We start from the raw sequence: 22,090 nt of genomic DNA on the forward strand, positions 1-22,090 counted from the left end.
CCTAAGGTGGAGTCCCAAAATGCATTTCTGACAAGTTTCCAGGTGATACTGATGCTACCGGAAAGGAGAAGGCACTCTGAGAACTGCTGCATGTGGACAACGGGGACCCATTAAGCAGGAGAATGAACCAACCAGACAGACACTTTAGGATGATTCTTTTGGATACAGGTGTGGAGAATGGATTGGAGGGAGGCCTGATTGGATGCAGGGAGATAGGAAGCTGCTGAAATAATCCAAGGAAGACATTTTTAAAAGGGAGAACCACAGATCTGGAGGCTGCATGACTGAATAGAGAAGGCAGAGGAGATGGAAGAATTGAGCATGCTTCCCAGGATTTTAGCCATGAGTCTGTAAGGATCAAGGACTATCCCTAGAACTTACCATTGCGTACAGTACACCGTAAATGCTCACTGAATATTTGCTGACAAGTTGTTCCTTTAAAGTGAGGCACTGGATTTAGAGTCAGAAGGCCACTGCCATAGAGGGATAGGTTTGGAAGACAGACTGGAGAGCGTTGAGAAACAGAAGGGGGAAAATATGGAGATATGTATCGTGGACAGCTGATGACTCTTCCCAGAAACTTGAAAAAGAAGGGAAGGAGAAAGGGTGAATACCAGCTGAAGAGGGGACTTTCTTTTTTTTTTTGGCTGCGTTGTGGCATGCGGGATCTTAGTTTCCCAACCAGGGATTGAACCTGCGCCCCCTGCAGTGGAAGCGTGGAGTCTTAACCACCGGACTGCCAGGGAAGTCCCTGGGGCTTTCATTTTTGTGGTGAGAGAAATGAAAAAAAAAAAATAGCTGAACAAATTTATAGATGTGAGAGGAAGATCCAGTAAAGAGGTAAGAAAAGAGATCAGTGAAAAAAGACAGTTCCTGAGAAGGTGGGAGGAGATGGCATCCAGAGCTGGGTCTGAGTTCACCTCTACCACTTAACTAGTTGTGTGATCTTAGCAAGTAACTCATCCTCTCTGTGCCTCAGTTTCCTAAACCCCAAGATGGGGATCATAATAGTACCTATCTAACAGGGTCATGGTGAAAACTGAATAAAGGAATTCAAAGGAAGCTGGCAAACTGAAGATCTTAATAAATGACGTCTATGATGAGGATGGTGGAAGGAGGAAGAGGAGGAAAAGAAGCAGGAGGAGGAAAAGGAGGAGGAATAAAAACAAGGATCATGAGGTAAGTAAGCACGAGGCTACGGATGACGGTGATGAAGAGGAGCACAGGGGATGATGACGTGAGCCCCAGTCCCTGAGCACCTTTCATGGTGGGGGAGGAGCCATGGGCAGGATGCAGGATGGGGAATGTGCAGGGAGTCTTCCTGGCCCTCACAGGGGATAATGGATCTGTGAGAAAGAGCTGTGTCCACTGGAAATGGCTGCAAAGGAAATAGTATCCAGGAGAGCTTGTCTCAGAGGTTTGGAAAGGAGACTGTGGGGTGCGGAGCATCGAGCTGGCTCAGCAGAGGCCTTGTCAAGCAGTAGGAGGCAACGGTGTCTGCCAGCCTCACCACGTTTTCTAGGTGCCCTGCACGGAGTCTCCCCAGAGGCAAGGTGGTGTCCACACCGAGCTCCTGCTAGGCAGAGCCCATCCTAAGGCTCTGCATCTCTCTCAGGCCTGGACAGAGCACAGGTTTAGGTGCAGATGGATGTTCAGTCCCTGTCTCAGGCCTGGTCCAATAAGGCCTCACATGCGGGGACCTGGTGGCCATTTGCCTTGTGCTAGATTGCTAGCCCACCCCTGCGGCCTTTCACCAGGAGGTCCACGTCTCTCCTTCCTCTAGGCCTGGTCTCTGACCCCCGCTTTTAGGTCACTTCCTAGGTCAGGCCCTACAGTCTAGACAAAGACTTCACTCCCTAGTGCAACTGGGCTTTTCTAATAGCACCACCACCAATAATAATAATAAAATAATAAACAGTATTCATAATTGCCACAGACAGAACTTACCAAGTGTCAAGCACTGTGCTAGGTGCTTCTATACTTCATCTTGTTTAATTGTTAAACCAACCCTGAAAGATGGGTGGTACTACTCCTGTTTTATGAAGTCTAAGGGGCCTAGGTGATTTGTCTAAGAACCCAGCTAACAAGTGACAGGGTCTAAATTTAAACCCGAGTCTGTATGACTCCAAGGCCTAAGCTGCTTTCTCCTCTTCAACCGCGTTGTCTCTCAAATTCAAGGGCCCAGTCCCCCTGGGCGTGAAGTGGGGCCCTGGCCGGCCTCTTAGATCCCTCCGCCTTCCCCAAGGACTGAACAAAAGCTGGAAGGTCGGGCCTGGGTCAAGGCTGTCCAGGGGCCAACCCCTAGCCCTTGTCCTCTCCTCCCCGCCTGCTAGGTTGGAACCACACCCACCAACCCAGCCCAGGCCTCAGGCCCAGAGGCCCCTCAGCAGTGAGGCCAGCTTTCCGGTTTCCCAAGTGAGGATGAAGAGGACTGGGAAGGCAGCTCCCCGGGGCTCTGAAGTGCTGGGTCACCAGCATCCTGGGGCACAGTGGGGGAGTCTGGCAGAGGCAGGGGACACAGCACGAGAAGCTCTGCCTCTCACGTGTCCCGTCCTCTCCAGGTCCCAGGGCTCCGTCCTCAGGACCGCAGACAGGGCGTCTCCAGCCTTCATCAAACACCAGGAGGATGCTCAGGGCACAGCACCTACTACACTGCATTATAACTCTAGTTCGGGGACTGTCTCTCCCATTAGACCGAGTGACTTTCTATTTCCAGGGAGCAGCACAGTGACAGCACAGAGAACACCTGACGATGCCTGGCAAATGAGTAAGCGCGTGGAGGGATGGAGCCAGATGTGCCTCTGAGAAGAACTTCACAAGAGCTGGAGGCCGCCCCTCCCTCCATGGCCCACATATACCTGCATCTCCATGTCCCCAGCTCCTCCCCTCCCCCTGACCTCAGCTTCCCCACTCAGTAGTCCGCTGGTGCTCCTCTGAGCTGCCCCGAGCACACAAGGCCTGCTGGGAACTCCTCCAGCTGCTTGATGGCTTGGCCTCCTGGGATCTGAGAGATAAAGGGCCTTTAAAGGTGACTTGTTTAGAGTTAGCTGTGCTACTGCCCAGCGAATCAGGAAATCAAACAGCCACAAATGGTGACGAGGACAGCTCCCACGTGGATGAAGAAAGCATGGTTAGCTCTAGCACAGGCTGTTTTTGGGCTGTTTGGTCTTCCTTTCCTGTATCTTTCCCCTTCTCATACCCTGTCAGGACTCCTGGGAATCAGGAAGTTACACAGGCAGTGAGCGACCGCTCACACAGCGAGCGGCAGGCAGCGGCCATGACTGAGGCCTAATACCTGTCCCAGCCCTGCCCAGCTAGGCCTTGGCTCCCAAACACAGAGCTGCCTCCTGCCAGAATTCTGCAGGTGAGGCTCCAGACAGGTGCAGAGAGCTCTCCAGTAGCCCAGGGGCTGCATGGTTAGAAACATAACTGCAGGAGCAGGGCAAGCCTGCAGCTGGGCACCAGACAGGAGGGGGCCTGGAGAAGCAGCCTCTCCCACATTTACCTGGGTCTCAGATCCCAGAGAAGTGAAGTAGGGCATGAGAGAGGTCCTGCGAAGGCATTAGCCCTGGGCTTGGGGTGGAGGAGGGCACTAAAGAGGCTTCCAGGTTAACCAAAAGGGCCTGGGCGGGCCCACTCGGGTGAGGCCGTGGGCATCACTGGTTTTCCTCTGACAGCTCACTCTAAAGGCCCCAACTATCTTTGATTTTGGAGCCAAGGAAGCCTCATGAACTTCAGAGGACTCCTTCCCAGCTCCTCTCTCCCCTTTCCACTCACATCTCCCAACCTGGGAAGGAGTCCTCACCAAGGACCACGGGGCTGGTCCTAGATCCCTGGGCATGGCCGCAACAGGACACAGACATCGGCCCAATGAGCGTGTGCCTGAGCACGGCCCACACCTCTTCATCCCAACTGCTCCAGTTAGTTCCTTGAACAGGCCTGCCACCAAGGCCAGGCCAGGCAGTAAGCTCCTGAGTCTTTCAGGGAGAAGTGAGGCCCTGCTGTCTGCTCCCTGAGTGGCCTGAGTATACTGAGTCTTCCAACTCTAGTTGGCTTCCTTCCTTTTCTTCTTTCTTTCCTGACTCCTTTGGATGACTTGTAAGAGTCTTGAATTAACTGTCCTTGGTGTTCTTGGAAGGATCATGTGACAACACCCACCTGGCTGGCCCTGACCCACCCTTTGGCCTGGCCTCCTGATATGGGTCGCCTGTCCTATCCCAGTCTGCCCAGAAAGAAGCAGGATCTGGTGTTTGAGCCAATTCCAGATCATTTGTGGTGGCTGGGCATTGAGGGGTAAGACAAGCAAAGGGGATCAGGGCCCTGCCCTCCAGGAGCTCCTTTGACAGGTGTCGATGAGCAGAGGAAAGGATATGCCAGGAGGGGGTGGGAAGATGGGAAGATGGGCAGAAGGCAGGGTGAGGAAGCATCCCACAGGCTCTCTGGGGCTCCTCAGGGCAGACCCAATTTCCTCCCATTTCTCCCTTAAAGGTGCCTACCTGTGATCCCAATTCTCTTGCCTTCAAGACAAAGAGAAGGGCTCTGAGGACACTAGTTGCTCAGGTCCTAGGGTTCTGAAAACAGAGGGGTGCTCCCTCAGCCCCCACATGCCGCCTAGTGTGCGTGGGCAGCTGGCTTGCTCGCCGCTGGGGCTGGCTAAGGTCAAACCCTTTCCTCCCCTCTGGGGACCCTGGCTGCCACATTCAGCCTGGCTCTGAGATGGGCTCCCCTTTCCCCACTGTCCCACCTACCTGAATTTCTGGACCTGACTTCTGTCTTCGCTCTCGCTTGCTACCTACTTGACACTGCCTGCACTTGGCCTTGCTTGGGAAAAGGCTGTGGAGTTAAACCAAATTGCACTGAGACGTCCATAGGCAGGAGAAGCTGTTCCAGCCCCCCAGCTCTCCTATAAACCTCCAGGAAGAACAACTAGCTTCTTACTGTAGGCGGAGCGCTGTCTGTCATCATTCCCCTCTGGTAAAAGGCTTGGGTATTGGAAGATGAATGGCCTGAACTCTGCAGTGCCCCTCCCCTGGGGTGGCTGGTGACAGCTGGTTGAGGGGAAAGGGGAATGAGCCTGGAAAATTTGGCCCAGAGCTGAGAAACAGAGAACTCAGGAGGGGACTCACTGGGTGGTCCAGTAAGGAGCAGTCTGACCCTACTTGGCCATATAAGCTCTCTAAAGAAACGGGCCCAGACGCTTGCCTGCCTAGACCTATAAGTACAGAATCTGGCCATTCCCAGAGTGGAACCAGACTCAATGGCAGGTTGGGGACACAACCACAAGTCAGTGGTAAAAGCACAAAGTGGAGAGAGGTCAGGACTTACAAGTTTGGGAACTGGCACCCTCAAGTTGAGGGGTCTGCTATCCCTGTGGAATGGCCCCAGGGTCCAAATAAGGTCTTCTTCCCCTGGCTGGGAATGAGGGGGGACCCACACGACCACAGTCAGAGAGACCTCACAGAGGGTAAGAGGGACTTGGGGGGCAAGTAGAAAGTGAGGGCGGGGGCTGTGAAGATCAGCAGGAAAGCTGGGTCTAGCCGGGCGACAGCTCTCCACACCGGGGAGCTAAGGCCAGGGAAGGGCCCACAGGGTCTGCTGAGGAGGCACCTGGGGTCTGGCTAGAGAAGGCTGAGGAAGGACCTGCAGCCTGGGTCTCTGGAGGCAGGTAGCAGATAGCAGGCACATCAGCTCCAGGAGTCTGGGCCAGTGGCCTTGGCATCTCCTGGCCTCTCTGCCCCTTGGTTGCATCTGGGTCCTTAATGCTTCTTTTGAAAGGTTCCTACTTGTTCTTTGCCTGGTTCAGGGAAAGGGGCTGACTTGGAAGCTGGGCAGGGCCAGGGCAAGAGAGGAAGGAGCTGGGGCACAGGGAGCTCACCACTCTCTCCTTGTAGACGATGTACTTCAACCACTTGAAGTCCTGCCACTTGAAGCCAGCGAGGACAAAGAGAGAATCACGTTCATATTGCTCAGGCCGCTGCATGGCACCCTCAGGGTAGGTGATGCGCAGTGTAGTTTTGCTGCCCACGTCCTTCTCAAAGCCTTTCACTGGTGCTGAGTTCAGTCTGCAGAGAGTGGGCCCAGTCAGAGACTGCCTTGGGCTCACTGCATGTGGTCTGTAGCCCTGTGTGTGGGGAGGCACCATGACCCCAGAATACCCCAGGTGCAGAGGATAGGGAGCCCAGGCCACCTGGTGCCACCTGGCTTTCCATTCCAAAGCCTTCCAACCCAGGGTTCTTCTTGAGGCTTCTACTGACCTCCAGCCCAGTGGGCCAGATGGACAGACAGTTCTCAGTGGGCTCAGGGACCAGGACATGAAGGTGCCTGAGGCACTGCTTTGAGGAGCTCACCTGACCACAATGTCATAGTCATCGATTCGTGACCCCAGAGACTTGTTGGCAAGGACACCTCCATTGCCCACGATGATGCAGCGGCGGCAGCTGAGGCTGAGGGGACAGACGCAGAGACCTCTGGAGAGCTGTCCACCAGGTCTCCTCTCCCCCTGCCCCTTTGGCCCCTGACCCCATGCCCTTGGCCAGGCACGGGCTGGGACAGAGGAGGCAGACCAGTGAGCTTCTGGCAGCATTTCTGAGAGGCCGGAACCACACTGCAGAGAGCTGGGCCACTCAGGGCTCTCAGATACCCCTGGTCCCTGACACTTCTCCAGGGAAACATGGGTGTGGAAGGGGCTTGGGCACTAGCTCTGGGGTGGTGAGGAAGGAGCTCTGGTAAGATGGCATTCTGGGTTAAAGACTCCCCAAGGGTTAGTGGGTTTGGGTCGCCTTCAGGGGAGAGGGAAAAGTGGGCTGAGCTTGAGGCCTACGCTAGAGAAGCAAGAACAGAGGAATGAGCCTGGAGGCTCCAAGACTCAAGGCTGGACTTATTTTTAACTCAGAAGCCCCCATGCACCCAGTAGCCACCTGAGAACCCTACTCATTTTGCTTCTCGCACCTCTGACCCTGGGGCTTCCCCCACCTAGGGTCTGTTGCCTTCAGAGCTGTCACTGCCTCCTGGATTTAAGCCCCTTCAGCTGCCCCAGCACCCAGCCACTCAGTCCCAGTGCTGAGCTGATTCCAGCCCAGGACGTTCAGTTCTTACCCTCGGATCTCTGCTGCCTGAAGACTGAGATGTCTTGCCAACTGCTTATAGCCCACGGGGGTGGCCAGTCCAGTGCGGTGGCCCCGCCTCCCTGCTCACCCACCCCAGTGTGTACGCGTGTGTGAGTATGCTGGAGCATCTGCCCAGGTCCAGGGAAGGCCAGCTGGGCCTCAGCCCCTCTGCACACACTGGGCAGCCGAGGGGCAGGATAATGGGCAGCGAGTGGCTCACCTGTCCAAGGCAGGCGTCAGGCGGTACTCTTTGGTGACGGACAAGATGGCTTTGATCAGATTATCTGTGGACAGAGGAGGGAGGCAACTGTTAGAGGGTCGCTTAAGGGTTCCCATGAGATGTTTGCCGATGAGCCGATTTGAAGGCACATGGTCCTGGGGCTAGGGTGGACGTGAAGGTTGGGGAGGGAGCTCCGGACACAAGGCTGGGCCACTGGCCTAACTTTCTCCCTGAGATAGGAGATGGAGGCAGGAGAAGAGGCGGCACACACATCTCTGCCTGGAGCCAGCCCCCGGCACCCGCGCACAGCTCCTTCCTCAGGCTTCCCTGGCCCTTCCTTGGCAGTCTCGGCTGGCTGTCAGAGGCTCTGCCATCAGGCCCTGGGACATGTGCCCCCAGGTGTGGGCCTTGCCTGGGAGCTGGGGCATCTCAGTGTCCCCCAGAATGGCAGTGCTGGTCAGAGGCAGAGATCACGTGCTCACTTCTGTGCCCCCACCAAGCAGACACCAGGAAGCAAACAAGGAGCCAACCAGTGGTGAAGAGCTGGAGTGCTCCCAGCCAGCTCCCCGGGTCAGGCCACTCCGCCTCATTTTCTGATACCATCTTCCCCTCCCTTCCTCCCTCTAACACTGCTGACCTCTAATCCTGTTCTTGCCAGGCTGCCTCTACCTCCTTACCTCTTCAAGCCCTGTGGCCTGGCATCTGCCCACCTGCACTCCGCTCAGGCTACCCCTCAGCAAGGGCCCCGTGACCTCTGTGCTCTCAGATCCTGTGACCATATTCAGACCTCATTCTTCTTGACCTCTCTCTGGTTTTGGCAGTGATGACTGCTCTCCTTTCAAACTCTGGTATAATGAGAGCATTATAATATAACAGATAATGATATCAGCCTTGGACTCAAATCCTGGCTCTGCTGCTTATGAGCTCTGTGACCTCCGATAAATCGCTTACGTTCTTTGAGCTTTAGTTTCCTCATCTTCCAAATGAAGATGGTAATTCCTGCTGTGCAGAATTGTTAGGAAGGTAAAAAGGTAATGTACGTAAAGACCTAAAGATAAGTAAGTCGGTACAATCACAGTGAAAAGTATCTTAATATCAAGTAAAGATGTAGCTGTGCATAGACTAACATCTTGCAACTCTACTCCTAGGTGGAGAGCATCAGAAAACTCACACATTTGTTTAAGGAGACTTGTACAAGAATGTTCATTGCAGAACTGTTGGTAATAGCGAAATGTTGGAGGCAACCTAAAAGTCCACTGTAGGAAAATAGATTAAATGTGGTACATGGAATACTACACAGCAGTTGCAAAATCAATGACCTAGAGTTATGTGTACCAGTACAGACACACCTGAAAAGCGTAAGCAAAAAAATCAATTTGAAAAATACACACACACAAGTACGATATACAATACTGTTTGTAAAGTTCAAAAACATGCAAAAACCATGCCATATTTTAAGCAGATATATAAATATGCTGTAGAAATATATAAACAGGCATGGAATGACAACCAGGATACTGGTCTCCTGGAGAAGGCGGGGAACGGAGGGGGAAGGGCTACACAGAGCTTGAGTCGTATCTCAAGTTTTATTTCTGAAGCTGGGTACAAGAGTACGTGGGTGCTCATTATATGAGTTTTTATGCTTTTTTTATATGCCTGAAATACTTCATGTAAAGAAAGGATGCCTCTGAAATTAAACACAGCAACCTCATAATTCTTTTAAAAGATGGACTGGACGACACTGTCAGATGCAGCCAAGATGTCAAGTTAAGGACTGAAAAGTATCCTTTGGATCTCCTGGGGGCACTGAGCAGTTTCACTGAAGTGGTGAGGGGAGAAGATATTCTTCAAGAGTAAATGGTGAGTAAGAGGAGACAGGTGGCACGGGCAATCTTTCTAGAAGTCGAATGAGAAAGGGTAAGGAAACAAACCTTTAAGGAAATGTTCTGTACTAAGTGCCTTCAGATACACTTTATGGTGGGCCTCGGGGAAGGTCACAGGTCCCTTCCTTTTCCCACCTCCAATTTCACCTCTAAGGAAAAGCATATTGCTGCTAACTGGCCAAGGCCAAGGATATGGATTGGGTTTTTGTTTTCTAGGAGGGGAACCTTTAGCAGAATGGTCATAAACTATGGGCTGCTTTTTCTTGCTGGATGATGGGCTCTGTATCAGCCTTTCCTGCCCTTCATAGCTTAGCAGGATCAGAATATTGAGTGAGGATTTAGGAGAAAAGTTAGGCTGCTTGGCTACCTGCACCCATGAAAAAGGAGTTCTTCATGTGGTTCAACCCAACCCATGAGATTTGTCCTTGGAGGTTGAAGGTCAAAGCTCCAGTTCAAGAGTATCCTTTTGCTGGCCACTGTCTTCTTTTCAGGGAGGGGTGGGCCGGCTACGTAGAGGGTTCAGGCGTTCTTGAGTCTGCTGGCCAAATGATATCACCCCTTTAACAGTTATCTTATTTAATTCTGACCACAACCTAATACAGTGGTATTATTCTCTCCATTTAACTGATGAAGAAACTAAAGCAAAACATGTTAGTAACTTGTCCACGGTCACAGCTAATAAAGAGGTAGTACTGGGACCGGATCCTTCTATGTCTGACGCTAAAGCTGAAACCCTACCATGCCATGAAATAGGGCAGGAACTTGACATGGAAAGAGAACTGTTAAACTCTCAGGGATGGGAAAGTCTTATGTCAGGAACTGCATGGGTGAGGTCCTTGAGGCAATAGAAGGGGACAGTTCTGAGAGTATAGGGGGAAAGGTTAGCCTTGGACAGGATAAAAAAGGACTGGAGGGGAGGCTAGGTTAAGGTGAAAAACTTCAGGAGGGGATGATGGAGGGCCCTGGGGGCAGTCGTCCGGATGGCCTCTATTTTCTCTGGGATTTCCCCCCTCATATCTAGTCCTCTAGCACTGCTGTCTCTGGCACCCCTTTTGTGTGATCTCACAGCACAGTGTTCTTCCCTCATCAGAGTCCTTACTGCACTCCAAGTACCTGTGTCTGCATTAGACCGGAGCTTTCTGAGGAGAGGAACCACATCTGTCTACTCCACTGTTGTGTACCTAGCCCCTGGCAAAGTGGTGGTTTCTGAGTAAACATTCCACTAAAGAAGTAAGAAAAAAGGAAGGTCAGGAAAGAGGGAGAGAAGGTAGGGCATTGTTGAGAGGGGTGGATTCCCAGCAGGGAGACTTCTGAGGGTACAGCCCTGTCCTGACACTAGGGAGACAGCTTGGGGGATGAGATGTTAATGTAAAGTGGGGCAGGGTTCCCAACATACCTTGACCTTTGATCCCAAAAGGCGGCACAAATTCCCGGATCCTAGCCCACTTGCGGAAGGAGTCATCCAGGAACATGGGTGCTGGCTTGGAGAACCTGGAATACAACAGGGCTGTTGAGAGTCCCAAAGTGCACTAGGCTGCAGTGCTAAATGGCTTTCTGTCCATCTGCCTTGGCTGTGGATCCGCCAGAAGCCATCCTCCATGTTCCAGCATCTCCTCCCCACTCCAGCCTGCACATTGGGTAGCTGCTGTGCGGGGTCTGACAGGTCCTGTTCAGTGGAGCCTGAGTGTGGAGGAGCAGGCCTGGCCAGTCCTTATATGGCCAGCTGTAGGAGTGGAGAGGCAAGATGCACTCAGCAGGATCAGCACCTCAGAGCGGGAAGCTCTCTGGCAGGTTATCCACATGTGCATCCATCAAACAGTCACTGCTGCCCACGCTGTTCCTGCAATCTGGGAACACGGAGATGAGACACTGTCCAGTGAGCAGAAAAATACCCCAAAATACAGCCCGTGCAGAGAGACAGAATTTGGGAGAGAATGCTGGGAGGTGGACCACCCAGGGTGAGGAGGAAGGAGAATTCACGGTGGGAGGGCAAAGCAGGTGAATAGCCATAGGAGTTAGAGGTTTGACAGAAGAAAAAAAATCACAGTATCCTGCAGCTGGGAGGCAGGGCTGAGGGGAGGCTTCAGACAAGCAGAAGTCTGAGCACTTTTGCTGGCAGAGAGGAGGACCGAGGGAACACCAAGCTCCACAGGAGGTGGCGGAGGGACAAGGAGTTTACGGGGAGGGGGAGTTTTGGTCTGGAGGAAAGATGGGAGGGAAAAGGGGGAGAGAAGGAGTCATGCGGCAATGCCAAGTTGTGGAGAGAAAAGGCAAGCCTTGCTCTTCTTGGGAAACCGAGGAATGGGCAGGGCAGGGGGGAGGCTGGGGGTGGGAGATGGCATCAGAGGGATGCAGAAGGAAGTGAGGGCAGAGTGAGAAGGGACAGGAGGAACCAAGCTCTTCAGAGATGCTTGGACAGCACGACTTCACTTGGAACCTAGCACCCTGATTTTGAGACCTTTCAGGGAACCTAGCAGCCCGGGAGATGGCCAGCACCTGGTCACCTCCTGTGTGTTGACCTTGTTGCGGGGTGTGCTTAGGGCCTTCCTGGCTGAGAACGAAGGTGTGGAGGCCTAGGCCTCTGTGGCTGACTCTTGTTTCTAACAGCCTGAATCAGCCCACTGAAAAACTGAAGACTGGAGAAGGGGGCCTCCCAGCCCAGAAGCTAGAACTCACCGCCCCCCAATGAACTCTAACCTCAGCATCCATTTCTCATTCCCATCATCACTAACACCATTACAATCACCAGACCAGGGGGAATAACAGCAGTAATCACTTGGAGGTCTATCATTACTAGAGATTTTGAAGTGAACTTGAAAGAGGCAGAAAACTTTCAACGCTGCTCCCTCCCCATCCCTTGCTGCTAGGAAGAAACTGTCAACACATGATAGCGTGGGAGGGCTATTCCTGCACAGCGGCTTTCTTCTGGGCTTCTGAGTTAGCACACTTCTCCTCTGTGTAGAAGGGTCACTCGTGTTTCTCATACCCAGTACACACAATCTAAGTGAATTAATACATTTGATGTTTTACCAGAGGCCCCGAGGATTCTGACCAGAGTCCACAAGGTCCCTGGATAAACCTGGGGCAAGAACCTCTCCTGTGTCAGGACTGAGCTTATGAAAGTTTTGCAGTTTCTCAGTCAGGCATGGACATGATTTTATCTGCCTCCCAATATGTACTGCATGTCATATGCTAGCAAAATCTCCTAAGATCTAGCCAAATGGTCTCAACACATTTTTTCCTTGTCTTCTCTCTTCCCCCATCTTTTCAGCTGATGAGAAAGTTCATTATATTAATTTTTACTTAAATCACCCCCCCCCTTATTGGGCTTCCCTGGTGGCACAGTGGTTAAGAATCCGCCTGCCAATGCAGGGGACACGGGTTCAAGCCCTGGTCCAGGAAGATCCCACAGGCCGCTGAGCAACTAAGCCCGTGCGCCACAACTACTGAGCCTGCGCTCTAGAGCCCGCAAGCCACAACTACTGAGCCCATGTGCCACAACTACGGAAGCCTGCATGCCTAAAGCCCGTGCTCCGCAACAAGAGAAGCCATCGCAATGAGAAGCCCGCACACCGCAAGGAAGAGTAGTCCCCCCTCGCCACAACTAGAGAAAGCCCGTGCGCAGCTACAAAGACCCAACGCAGCCAAAAATAAATAAATAAAATAAATAAAATTTTTTAAAACCCCTCATTTTTGGTGCTTATAAAGTGTTAATTTTGGAAAAAAATACAGATAGGCGCGCACACACACACACACTTGTGTGTACAAGTAAAAAATACTCATAATCCTACAACACAGAGACAATTAACCTTTGGTATATATCCGTACTGACTTTCCTTTTCCCATATTATTTTTTAGATTGCTCTGTAGACTACTTTTTTCACTTTATAATATTATGAAAATATTGCTATGCAAACGGACAGAACAAAAACCATAAGCGGCTGGTAACCTGATTAAAAATGACTTCCCAAAATCAAATGTACAAGGATACACAAATGAAAAAATACGCTGAAACCATTTGATTTTATATTTATACCTCTTTTCTCATAAGCTGATATCCTTGTTTATAGTGATAGTAACATAATTAATTATTTGCTTTATCCTAATATATCCAAATATAGATACATATATAAAATATGTAGAATAGTTTCAGAATAAAAACACCAGTATTATTACTAATACTACCATTACTAAAAATGATTTAGGGAATACCCCACTAGAGAAATACAGATAAATTACTTTGCTTTTGCAGAATTATTTTGGAATAATCCTGCTGAGTTTACTTCATCAGCAATACATAGTTAAGTTCATTTGTTTCATTTTGCTTTTGCTTCTAGAGTTTGCTTACCCCTCATATTAATTTAACTTTGTTTTATGATGATATAAAACTATAGAATTCCAAAATTAAATTCACAAAGCAAGATATATTCAGAGAAGTCAAACTTTCATTTCTGTGTCCGACTCCTGTTACTTCTATTCCCATATAGTATTCATTTTTATTAGTTTTTATTTTTTCCTTTTTTTTTTTTTTGGTATAAGCAAATACATAATGTGTGTATGTGAATTCCTATTCCCTTCTTTTTCTTCTTCTTTTTTTTTTTTTTTTAAATTGGGGTATAGTTGCTTTACAATGTTGTGTTACTTTTTGCTGTATAATGAAGTGAATCATCTGTATGTATACATATATCCCCTCCCTCTTGGACTTCCCTCTCACCCTCTACCTCCCATCCCACCTATCTAGGTCACCACAGAGCACTGAGCTGAGCTCCCTGTGCTATATAGCAGGTTCCCACTAGCTATCTGTTTTACACATGGCAGTGCACATATGTCAATCCCAATCTCCCAATTTATCCCACACCCCACAGCCCGTGTCGACATGTCTGCGTCTCTATTCCTGCCCTGTAGATAGGTTCATCTGTACCATTTTTCTAGATTCCACAAATATGCGTCAATATACAGTATTTGTTTTTCTTTCTCTGACTTACTTCACTCTGTATGACAGACTCTAGGTCCATCCACATCTCTACAAATGACCCAATGTTGTTCCTTTTTTATGGCTGAGTAATATTCCATTGTATATATGTACCACATCTTCTTTATCCATACATCTATATTCAATAAAAAGGTAACATATACAGTTTTACCTTTTGATTTTTTTCACTATACAATATATCCTGGTAATTACTGCATAGCAGTAGAGGTATATACTTGATTATACTCCATTATGGTTATGTACATATATCATTCAATCAGTCCCCTGGGTGGTTTCCAGTCTGTTGTAGAGTAGGTACCACTAACAGTGGTTACAGTGAATAACTTCATGCATATATCTTTTCTATTTGCCAATGTATCTTTGGAATAGATTCCTAGAAGTGGGTTTACTGATCAAAGGGAAAATGCATATATATAATTTTGCTCCATATTGCCAAACTCCCCTCCACCAGGATCACACCATTTCACATTACCCACCAGCAACAAATGACAGTGTCGTTTTCACCACAGCCTCACCAATAGAGTATACTGTCAAACATTTCAATTTTGCCAGTCTGACAGGAGAGGAACAGTATCTCAGTGTGGTTTTAATTTGCATTTCTTTTACTATGTGTGGAATTGAACACTGTCTTATATATGGAAGGGCCATTTGTGAGTTTTTCTATGAATTTTGTTCATATCTCTTGCCCATTTTTCCAAAAGGTTATGGGTTTTTTTCTTCTTTTTCCCCCTAGCTTTATTATGATATAATTGACTATAATTGATATATAACACTGTATAAGTTTAAGGTGTACAACATGTTTTCATACACATATGTGACAATACGATTACTACTATAGCATTAGCTAACAATCTTCTCTCTTTTTTTTTAAGCTCTTTATATATTAAATATATAAACCCTCTGAGATACAGTTACAAATATATCTCTATTGAGGTATAAGTTGAGTTTATTTATTTACTTGGCTTGTGGTGTTTTCCTTTCTTGCTTTCTTTTCCCCCCTTTTTTACAACAGATTTTTTTAAAAAGTGTAGTCAAAGGGCCCTGGCAGTCAAGTGGTTAGGACTTGACGCTTTCACTGCCGAGGGTCCAGGTTTGATCTCTGGTCGGGGAACTAAGATCCAGCAAGCCGTGCAGCGTGGCCAAAAAAAAAAAAAAAGTCGGGACTTCCCTGGTGGCGCAGTGGTTAAGAATCTGCCTACCAATGCAAGGGACACAGGTTCGCGCCCTGGTCCGGGAAGAACCCACATGCCGTGGAGCAACTAAGCCCGCGAGCCACAATTACTGAAGCCCATGCGCCTAGAGCCCTGCTCTGCAACAAGAGAAGCCACTGCAATGAGAAGCCTGCATACCACAACGAAGAGTAGCCCCCGCTCGCCAAAACTAGAGAAAGCCAGCGCGTAGCAATGAAGACCCAACACAGGCAAAAATAAATAAATTTTTTTTTTAAAAAAGTGTCATCAAATTTATCAATCTTTTCCCTTATTGATTCTGGGTTTTGAGTTTTAGTTTAAAAAGTTTTCTTCATTCCCAGGTTATAGCTCTTTCCTGGTTAGAATCCCATCCACCTCTTTAGTCTCTCTCTCGCCAGGATGCTATACCCTCTTGTTCCATTGTGTTTTTGTCCCATCCATAAGGCAAAACCCAATCAGAGATTAATCGAATCCTACACTCTTGCACTTTATATACTCAAAGTGCTGCTAGAAAAAACACACACACACAGACTGGTACCACTACAAACTCATGGACTGAGCCTTAGTTGGACCCTCACCTTTGCTCAGTAGCTATTCCAAACCTTCTCCACTCTCCATAAACTCTCTATCCTTTTCCAACTTTATCTAAGCAGATATCTCTTCTTTTTTCTCACTTCACAGACAAAACCAAGCCAATCAGGTAGGAACTCCTTCAGCTTCTTCCTTCCTTCCCCCACCCTAGACCCATCAAAGCTGATCTCTCCATCACACTATGCAGCCCACTCCTGTTTGTTTCCCCCTAAGCATACAGCAAGCTCAGGTCTCTCCTACATGAAAACAAACAAACAAACTCAATACACTTTCCTGACCATGTACCCAGGCTACCAGTCTCTCTCTTTATCCTTTCATGGCAAAACCTCCATAAAGAGCAGTGGATATTCTGTCTCAACTTCCTCATTTCCTATTCACTCCTTGATCTACTGCAATCTGGATTTTATTCCTGAGACTAGTTGTGTCCTACAAACTATGCACTATTTGTAGCTCCCTGAACGTGCCAGTCTTCATGCATTTACACATGCAGTCTCCGCCTGAAACGTACCCCCTCTCACCCTTCCCTGTATTCCCCAATCCCTTCCCTCTCTATTTGCCTGGAAAATCCCTTCTCATTCCTTAAGTTCAGATGCTGCTTCCTCTGGACAGCCTTCCCCCAGGAGGTGGCTCAGTGCCTGCAGAGGCCTTGGAAGCTGAGCGGGGGGATGCCATAAACAACAGGAAATGGGGTGTGGTGATGGTAGAGGTGGTGTATGTGTGCGTCTCTGTGTTAATTCTGCAGGCGGTCTGGGCAGAGCCCCATGCTACACCTGGAAGAGAATTCAGGGGCTTCTGTCCAGAGACCAGTGTGCCAGTTTGGGGGCCCAGCCAGGGTGGAGGTGGCCCTTGAGGTGCAGAATAACTGGCCAGACTAGCAGGGGTGTGCGACGCCTGATCTGCTTGCCCTGGCCAAGGGGGTAGCGGGGGCAGGGTGGGGCAGGCTCCAGCAGACAGGCCCCAGCCCGCCAGCTCTGCCAGCTCTGCCGATAGCCCCAGCACACAAAGCAGCCTTGGGATCAGGTTTCAGGAGGGTGTGTGTGAGTGTGTGAGAAGGAACAGGGGAAGGAGGAGGCAGAAGTTGCACGGGGACCTGTGCGTCTTTTCTTCTTGGATCCTAGAGCATAGCAATGTGGAGAGTTGAGGCTCTAGGAGGGTACATGCTAAGGGTGGGTCTGACCCCTGTGCCTCTCATAACAAGGCTGGACCCCAGGACCCATGAGGCTGCCCTGCCCACAGGCCTATAAACTGAGAGAGGACGATGACTCGGCACGATGGTCAGTCTGCCAGCCAGGATGGGCAACCCAGGACCCCCAAAAGGGATTTCTTAGTTTCCAGCAGGAAAGCTAACTGAGTCTTACTAACTGGGAGGGGAGTAGTTCTTTGTGGGTACCAGCAGACCCAGAGTAGGATCTTTCTCTTAGTACCCACCATCCCAACTGAAAAAGGTGCCTCCAGATGTGGGTTTGCTGGGTTAGGGCAACACACAGTTTCAGCTCTCCATCTGTGCCTGTTTGGTTGTGTGGCCAGCCTTCTGGCCACAAGAGCCCAAGCAGCTCAGGAGACAAGAGGAAGGCAGAGCCCAGTAGTGGGTCCTGAGACCAGGGGCCACAGCACATCAGTCTGCCAGATTCAGCCACAGGCCTTGGCCCAAAATGAGTGAGACTGTCATCCAGTAGGGTGAAAGCCAAACCCCAGAGGTCCTCCTTTCTAGAACCTGCTCTGGGAAGTGGTGGGGTGGATGAAGCAGGGGGACACACGTTTTCTAGAATCTACCTGTTCTTGTTTGGGATCTCGCTGTGGCAGCCCCACCATAAACGGCCCTGCACAGTAAGACCTGGTATATGTCCAAGCAAACAGGATAAGCACTTTGCCAATGCCTTGTCCAGCTTATGTCTTGCTGCCACTTCTCTTGCTGACCCACCTGAACGGGTCCCATGCGAGAGCAGGAGTCTGAGGAGAAAGGGTCATGAATATGCAGGGCAGGTGGGTCTACACCCTGCGAGAAGAGGCAGAGAAGACAAACAGCAGGTATCAACCAACAAGTACCGTTCCAAGCAAGAGCATGAAGTGCCTGCCTTCAATCCTATGCAGGACCAGATGGAGCTGGAGGACGCAGCCCCATCCAACAACTGCTTGCCTACTCGGGGTCAGGTTCCGTGCTGAGTGCTGGCTGGGGACCTAAGGTAAACTAGCTTTGGTTCTTCTCCTCAGGAGCTAATGGTAGACACAGGTAAACAAATAACCATAAGAAAATAAGTCTGCACATCCTGTGTTTTGGAATAGGGAGGGGTATAAAGGTCTCAGACCAACTTAGGGGTATAGCAAAATCTTGAAGGAGATGATGACAAAACCAAGCTGAGCCTTGGAAGACAAGTAAATGTGAGCCTCTTGGAGCATGGTGGGAAGGGTATTCAAGGAGGAGGGTCGTGCAGACAACGGCACAGAAGAGAAGAGAACCAGAAGCAACCCTCCCTTCGAGACAAGGAGAGAGACTGCTAAAGCTGCCAGGGTGGAGCAGCACCTGCCAAGGGCAGGGGAGCTTCAGCCTGGCCCCCCACCCGGTGACCTGCCCTCTAGCCCCACCCAGGCAGGCACAGCAATGTGTGAGGAAGGCCCGAGTGGGCGAGTGCATTCTGACTGGGTGTAAACATAAGGCAGCTGAGGGGCAGGCTCTGCACAGAGGGAAAAGGCCGGGGCAGGGCGTGCATCAGCGCAGCCAGGGTTGGCCTGATGCCCTGAGGCAGTGTCAGAGCCAGTTTCAAGGTGGACCATCACTGGCATCTTGGGGCACTCAGTTCGTGCTCTTTCTCGTTAGCACCTTGCAGTGGATATCTGCGTCCCTTCCCCCCTTCTTCTGTAAAGCACCTATTTTTCATTCCATATGGTCCTAGTTGAGCTGACCCCCACCACGGCTGCTGGGATGGGCGCATGGTCCAGGCTGGCCAATTAAGATACTTCACCCCTCAGAACCATAGTAACTGGCTCAACAATGGGCACCTGATCCAAGTGGGATGAATCAAATTCTTCTCTGGGATTTAATATTTGGACACTAGGGTATATGGGAGTTTCTCTTTTTCTCCGAGATAGTGAGCTGTAAAGACCATATAAGCCTAGAACAGTGCTTGTGCAAACCATGGCCCAGAGGCCAGCTGCCTACTTGTATAAATAAAGTTTTATTAAAACACAGCCACACTCATTCATTTACCTAATGTCTATTGTTGCTTTAATGTTATAACAGCAGAGTTGATTAGTTGTGACAGAGAATATATGGCCTGCAAAGCCGAAAATATTCACTATCTGGACTTTTAAGAAAAAAAATTTGCCACCCCTGGGCCTAGAACTGCTGGAGCCATCTTCTGTGGCTACACAGAGAAACTGTCTACAGCACAGTCAAACCCAGGGAAAGCAGAGCCAAGACGTGGGGAGAAAGACACTGTTTGAGTCCTAGTTCAGGTGGGCCTGAAGATAGTTCAGCCCTGAACTTAACAGGTAAGTAAGCCAATCAATTTCCTTTTTGCTTGAATTAGTTTGATATGGATTTCTACCGACTACAACAGCTACTAGAGGAAAAAGTTTAAGCTCTTTCGTCTGGTTTACAAAGCCCCTGTGATCTGACTCTCCTGTGTCAACCTCCCCGCCTCAGATACCCCCTCTCTTCTCCTCCCTTTCCCTAAGCTCTAGCCATATCCAACTACTTATAGATTCTAGAATCTGCCAGGCTCTTTAACACCTCCATGCCTTTCCACTTGCTGTTCCCTTTGCCTGGAATTCTCTTCCCCTTCTCATTTGCATGCTGAATTTCTGCTCCTTCTTCAGCCCAACTCCAGCGTCTCTGCCTCTGCACAGGTAGGGTCTTCCCTGAGTCACACAGGGCTGACGGAGCCTCTCCAGGTCCCCACTGTTCTCCGTGTACCTTCCTGGCACTGACTGCACACTAATGTGCCTGTTTCCTCCCCGGCACACAGCCAGGATGCAGCAGGTGCTCCGTAACTGACTGCTGGCTGGAAGAGGGAGGAGCGCTCAGGGTGACCGGTTCCACAGTGTGGATCTCCCTGGGTCAGTGCAGGTGGAGTTTCTGCTCACCTGCGGAGCTCTGAGGACCGCCTTGTGCGGCACATCATGGACACTTTGATCTCCCTGCTCCGAAGGGCCAGGCTTCCAGTGATGTCCTTACTGTTTCCTAGTAAACCCCTCCTGGTCTGAAATACTGCCAGCTGCTGCCCCTTCGCCTGCTTAGGGACTTTGGCCACATCTGTGTCCAGACAGGCTGGAGCCACATGCATGACGCGTATGACAGGCAGGGAGGCCTGCGATGAAGGAGTCTCTCAAGGGGGCAGTGCCTGGGCTCCTGCTGACAGGGTTCCCATGACTGCTGACAGCCTGTACCCAGCGTGGACCAAGGAGGAAGGGAAGGGGCCCGACTTCCTGGTAAGGGGATGGGAGAGTGGGAAGGCGAGGAGAGAACGGCGAGCTGAGAAGCCGCTACGAGAGGCAAGCACACCTCCCCCAGTGACAGCCTGGACAATGGCCAGAATGTCTACAGAGGCCATTTAACCCAGAGCCCAAGGACACGATCCAATCCCCAGTGTCCACCCTCCAGCTCTCCAATATGTGCTAAGCCCCAGCCTATCCCAGGTACCGTGCGAGTCACTGGGAATACGACAATAAACAGCTCAGAGTCCCAGCTTCGTGATTAATGGATGAGGCAGCCAAATACACGTAGAGGCGATAGTGAAACATATGACAAACGCCACAATAATGAGAGTAATAACAGCAGTTTATAGGTACTGAGCTCTTGCAATGTTCCAGACACTGTCCTAAGTGTTCTATGCTTGTCGTCCTATTTCATCCACACAAGAGCCTCATGGGTCGGCACAAGGTACATCCATACTTTTACTTATGGCACTGCCTTCGGGATACATGAAAGTCACTGGACCCTTCGGGAAGCGCGCCATCAGGGATGGAGAGGGCAAAACCAGACGACAGGGCGTTGCGCAGGGAGAAAAGCGAGAGTGTTTGAGAGAGAGGAGGTGATCTCTGTAGAAACGTGATAGTGGAGGAGAGGACAGAAAGGGACCGGGAGCTGGTGAGCGAAGCAGGAGGCAGAGACCCGAGCCTGCTTGTACTGGGGGAAGGAGCCCGCAGAGAAGGCGGAGGGAGGGGGTGCGAGTGACAGAGAGGCAGCAGTGAAGAGGCCCCCAGGAGGCGAAGGGGACCGGATCAGAGTACGGGGAGAGGGACACAGAGGGCAGGGTGCCTTTTCCCTGGGAAAAGTGGGAGCACGCGAGGGTGGCGACCCTGATAGGTGCACTGGGAGCTGGGGGAACCTCATTTCTCCAGGGAATCTCTAGGGTTTGGGATTACGAGTGTGCAGGTCTGGACTGTAGGAACTGATGAGTGGGAGCGGTTTGAAGCAGTCACTGTGGTAAGTCAACCAGGGACGGGACTGCTGAGCAGTGCTGAGCACTGGCAGAGGCTGAAGACCAGGACGCCACTGTGGGGCCAATACATGTATTCGTGTGTCTCTGTTAACAGTTCAGCAGCCCAGAAACAGAGGCAGGAAAAGTGGCTGGATCAATTTCACCAAGTTTGGGCACTGCTTTATAAGGTGAGCTGGAAGGACAGGAGCGTGACAGAACTCAAACAGATGGTGAGAATACCAATGATGATGGATAGGGCCGTGGTGGAGGGGTGGTGGCTCTGGCTTTGATGGTGAGGAAGGCCAGGCCAGTGCAGTTGATCAAGAGAAACCTAGGAGTCATTCTTTTCTTTTTTAGTCCCATTTGCCCTGGATCATCACATTGTACAAAGAGAAACAGCTATTTTATAAACAATCCTCTATCTTGCCAGTTGGATGGAGTCATTCTTGACTCATTTCTTTTTCCTGTCTGTCTCTCATCTGGGTCATCAGCAAATCCTGTTACTCTCTAAACATAATGTGAATCCCTCCACTTATCTCTGTCTCCGCTGCTACCACCCAGGTCCAAATCATCACCTTGTGGCTGCTGCAGTGGTCAGTGACCAGCTTCTGCTCTGGCCCCTCATTCCATTCTCTAGAAAGGCCAGAAGCATACTCCTAAATCATCAACCATATCATGACATTCCTC

The 22,090-nt window shown here is 50.3% G+C and overlaps 1 protein-coding gene across 5 annotated transcripts in view; it reads right to left on the reverse strand.

Moving 5' to 3' along the window:
* ST3GAL3 (ST3 beta-galactoside alpha-2,3-sialyltransferase 3) overlaps window positions 1-22,090 on the reverse strand; it is a 236,548-nt gene that overhangs the window by 17,074 nt on the left and 197,384 nt on the right. For all 5 annotated transcript variants that reach the window (XM_082365374.1, XM_082365376.1, XM_082365373.1 and 2 more), the window contains 4 exons: window positions 10,606-10,700; window positions 7,327-7,390; window positions 6,348-6,443; window positions 5,876-6,062 (listed from right to left, as the gene is read on the reverse strand). In XM_082365374.1, the coding sequence (XP_082221500.1) occupies window positions 5,876-6,062; window positions 6,348-6,443; window positions 7,327-7,390; window positions 10,606-10,700 (442 nt within the window). The remainder of the gene's footprint in view (window positions 1-5,875; window positions 6,063-6,347; window positions 6,444-7,326; window positions 7,391-10,605; window positions 10,701-22,090) is intronic.

Source organism: Balaenoptera borealis, assembly GCF_965194805.1.
Source record: "Balaenoptera borealis genome assembly, chromosome: 1".
In the NCBI taxonomy this organism is placed as follows: Eukaryota; Metazoa; Chordata; class Mammalia; order Artiodactyla; family Balaenopteridae; genus Balaenoptera; species Balaenoptera borealis.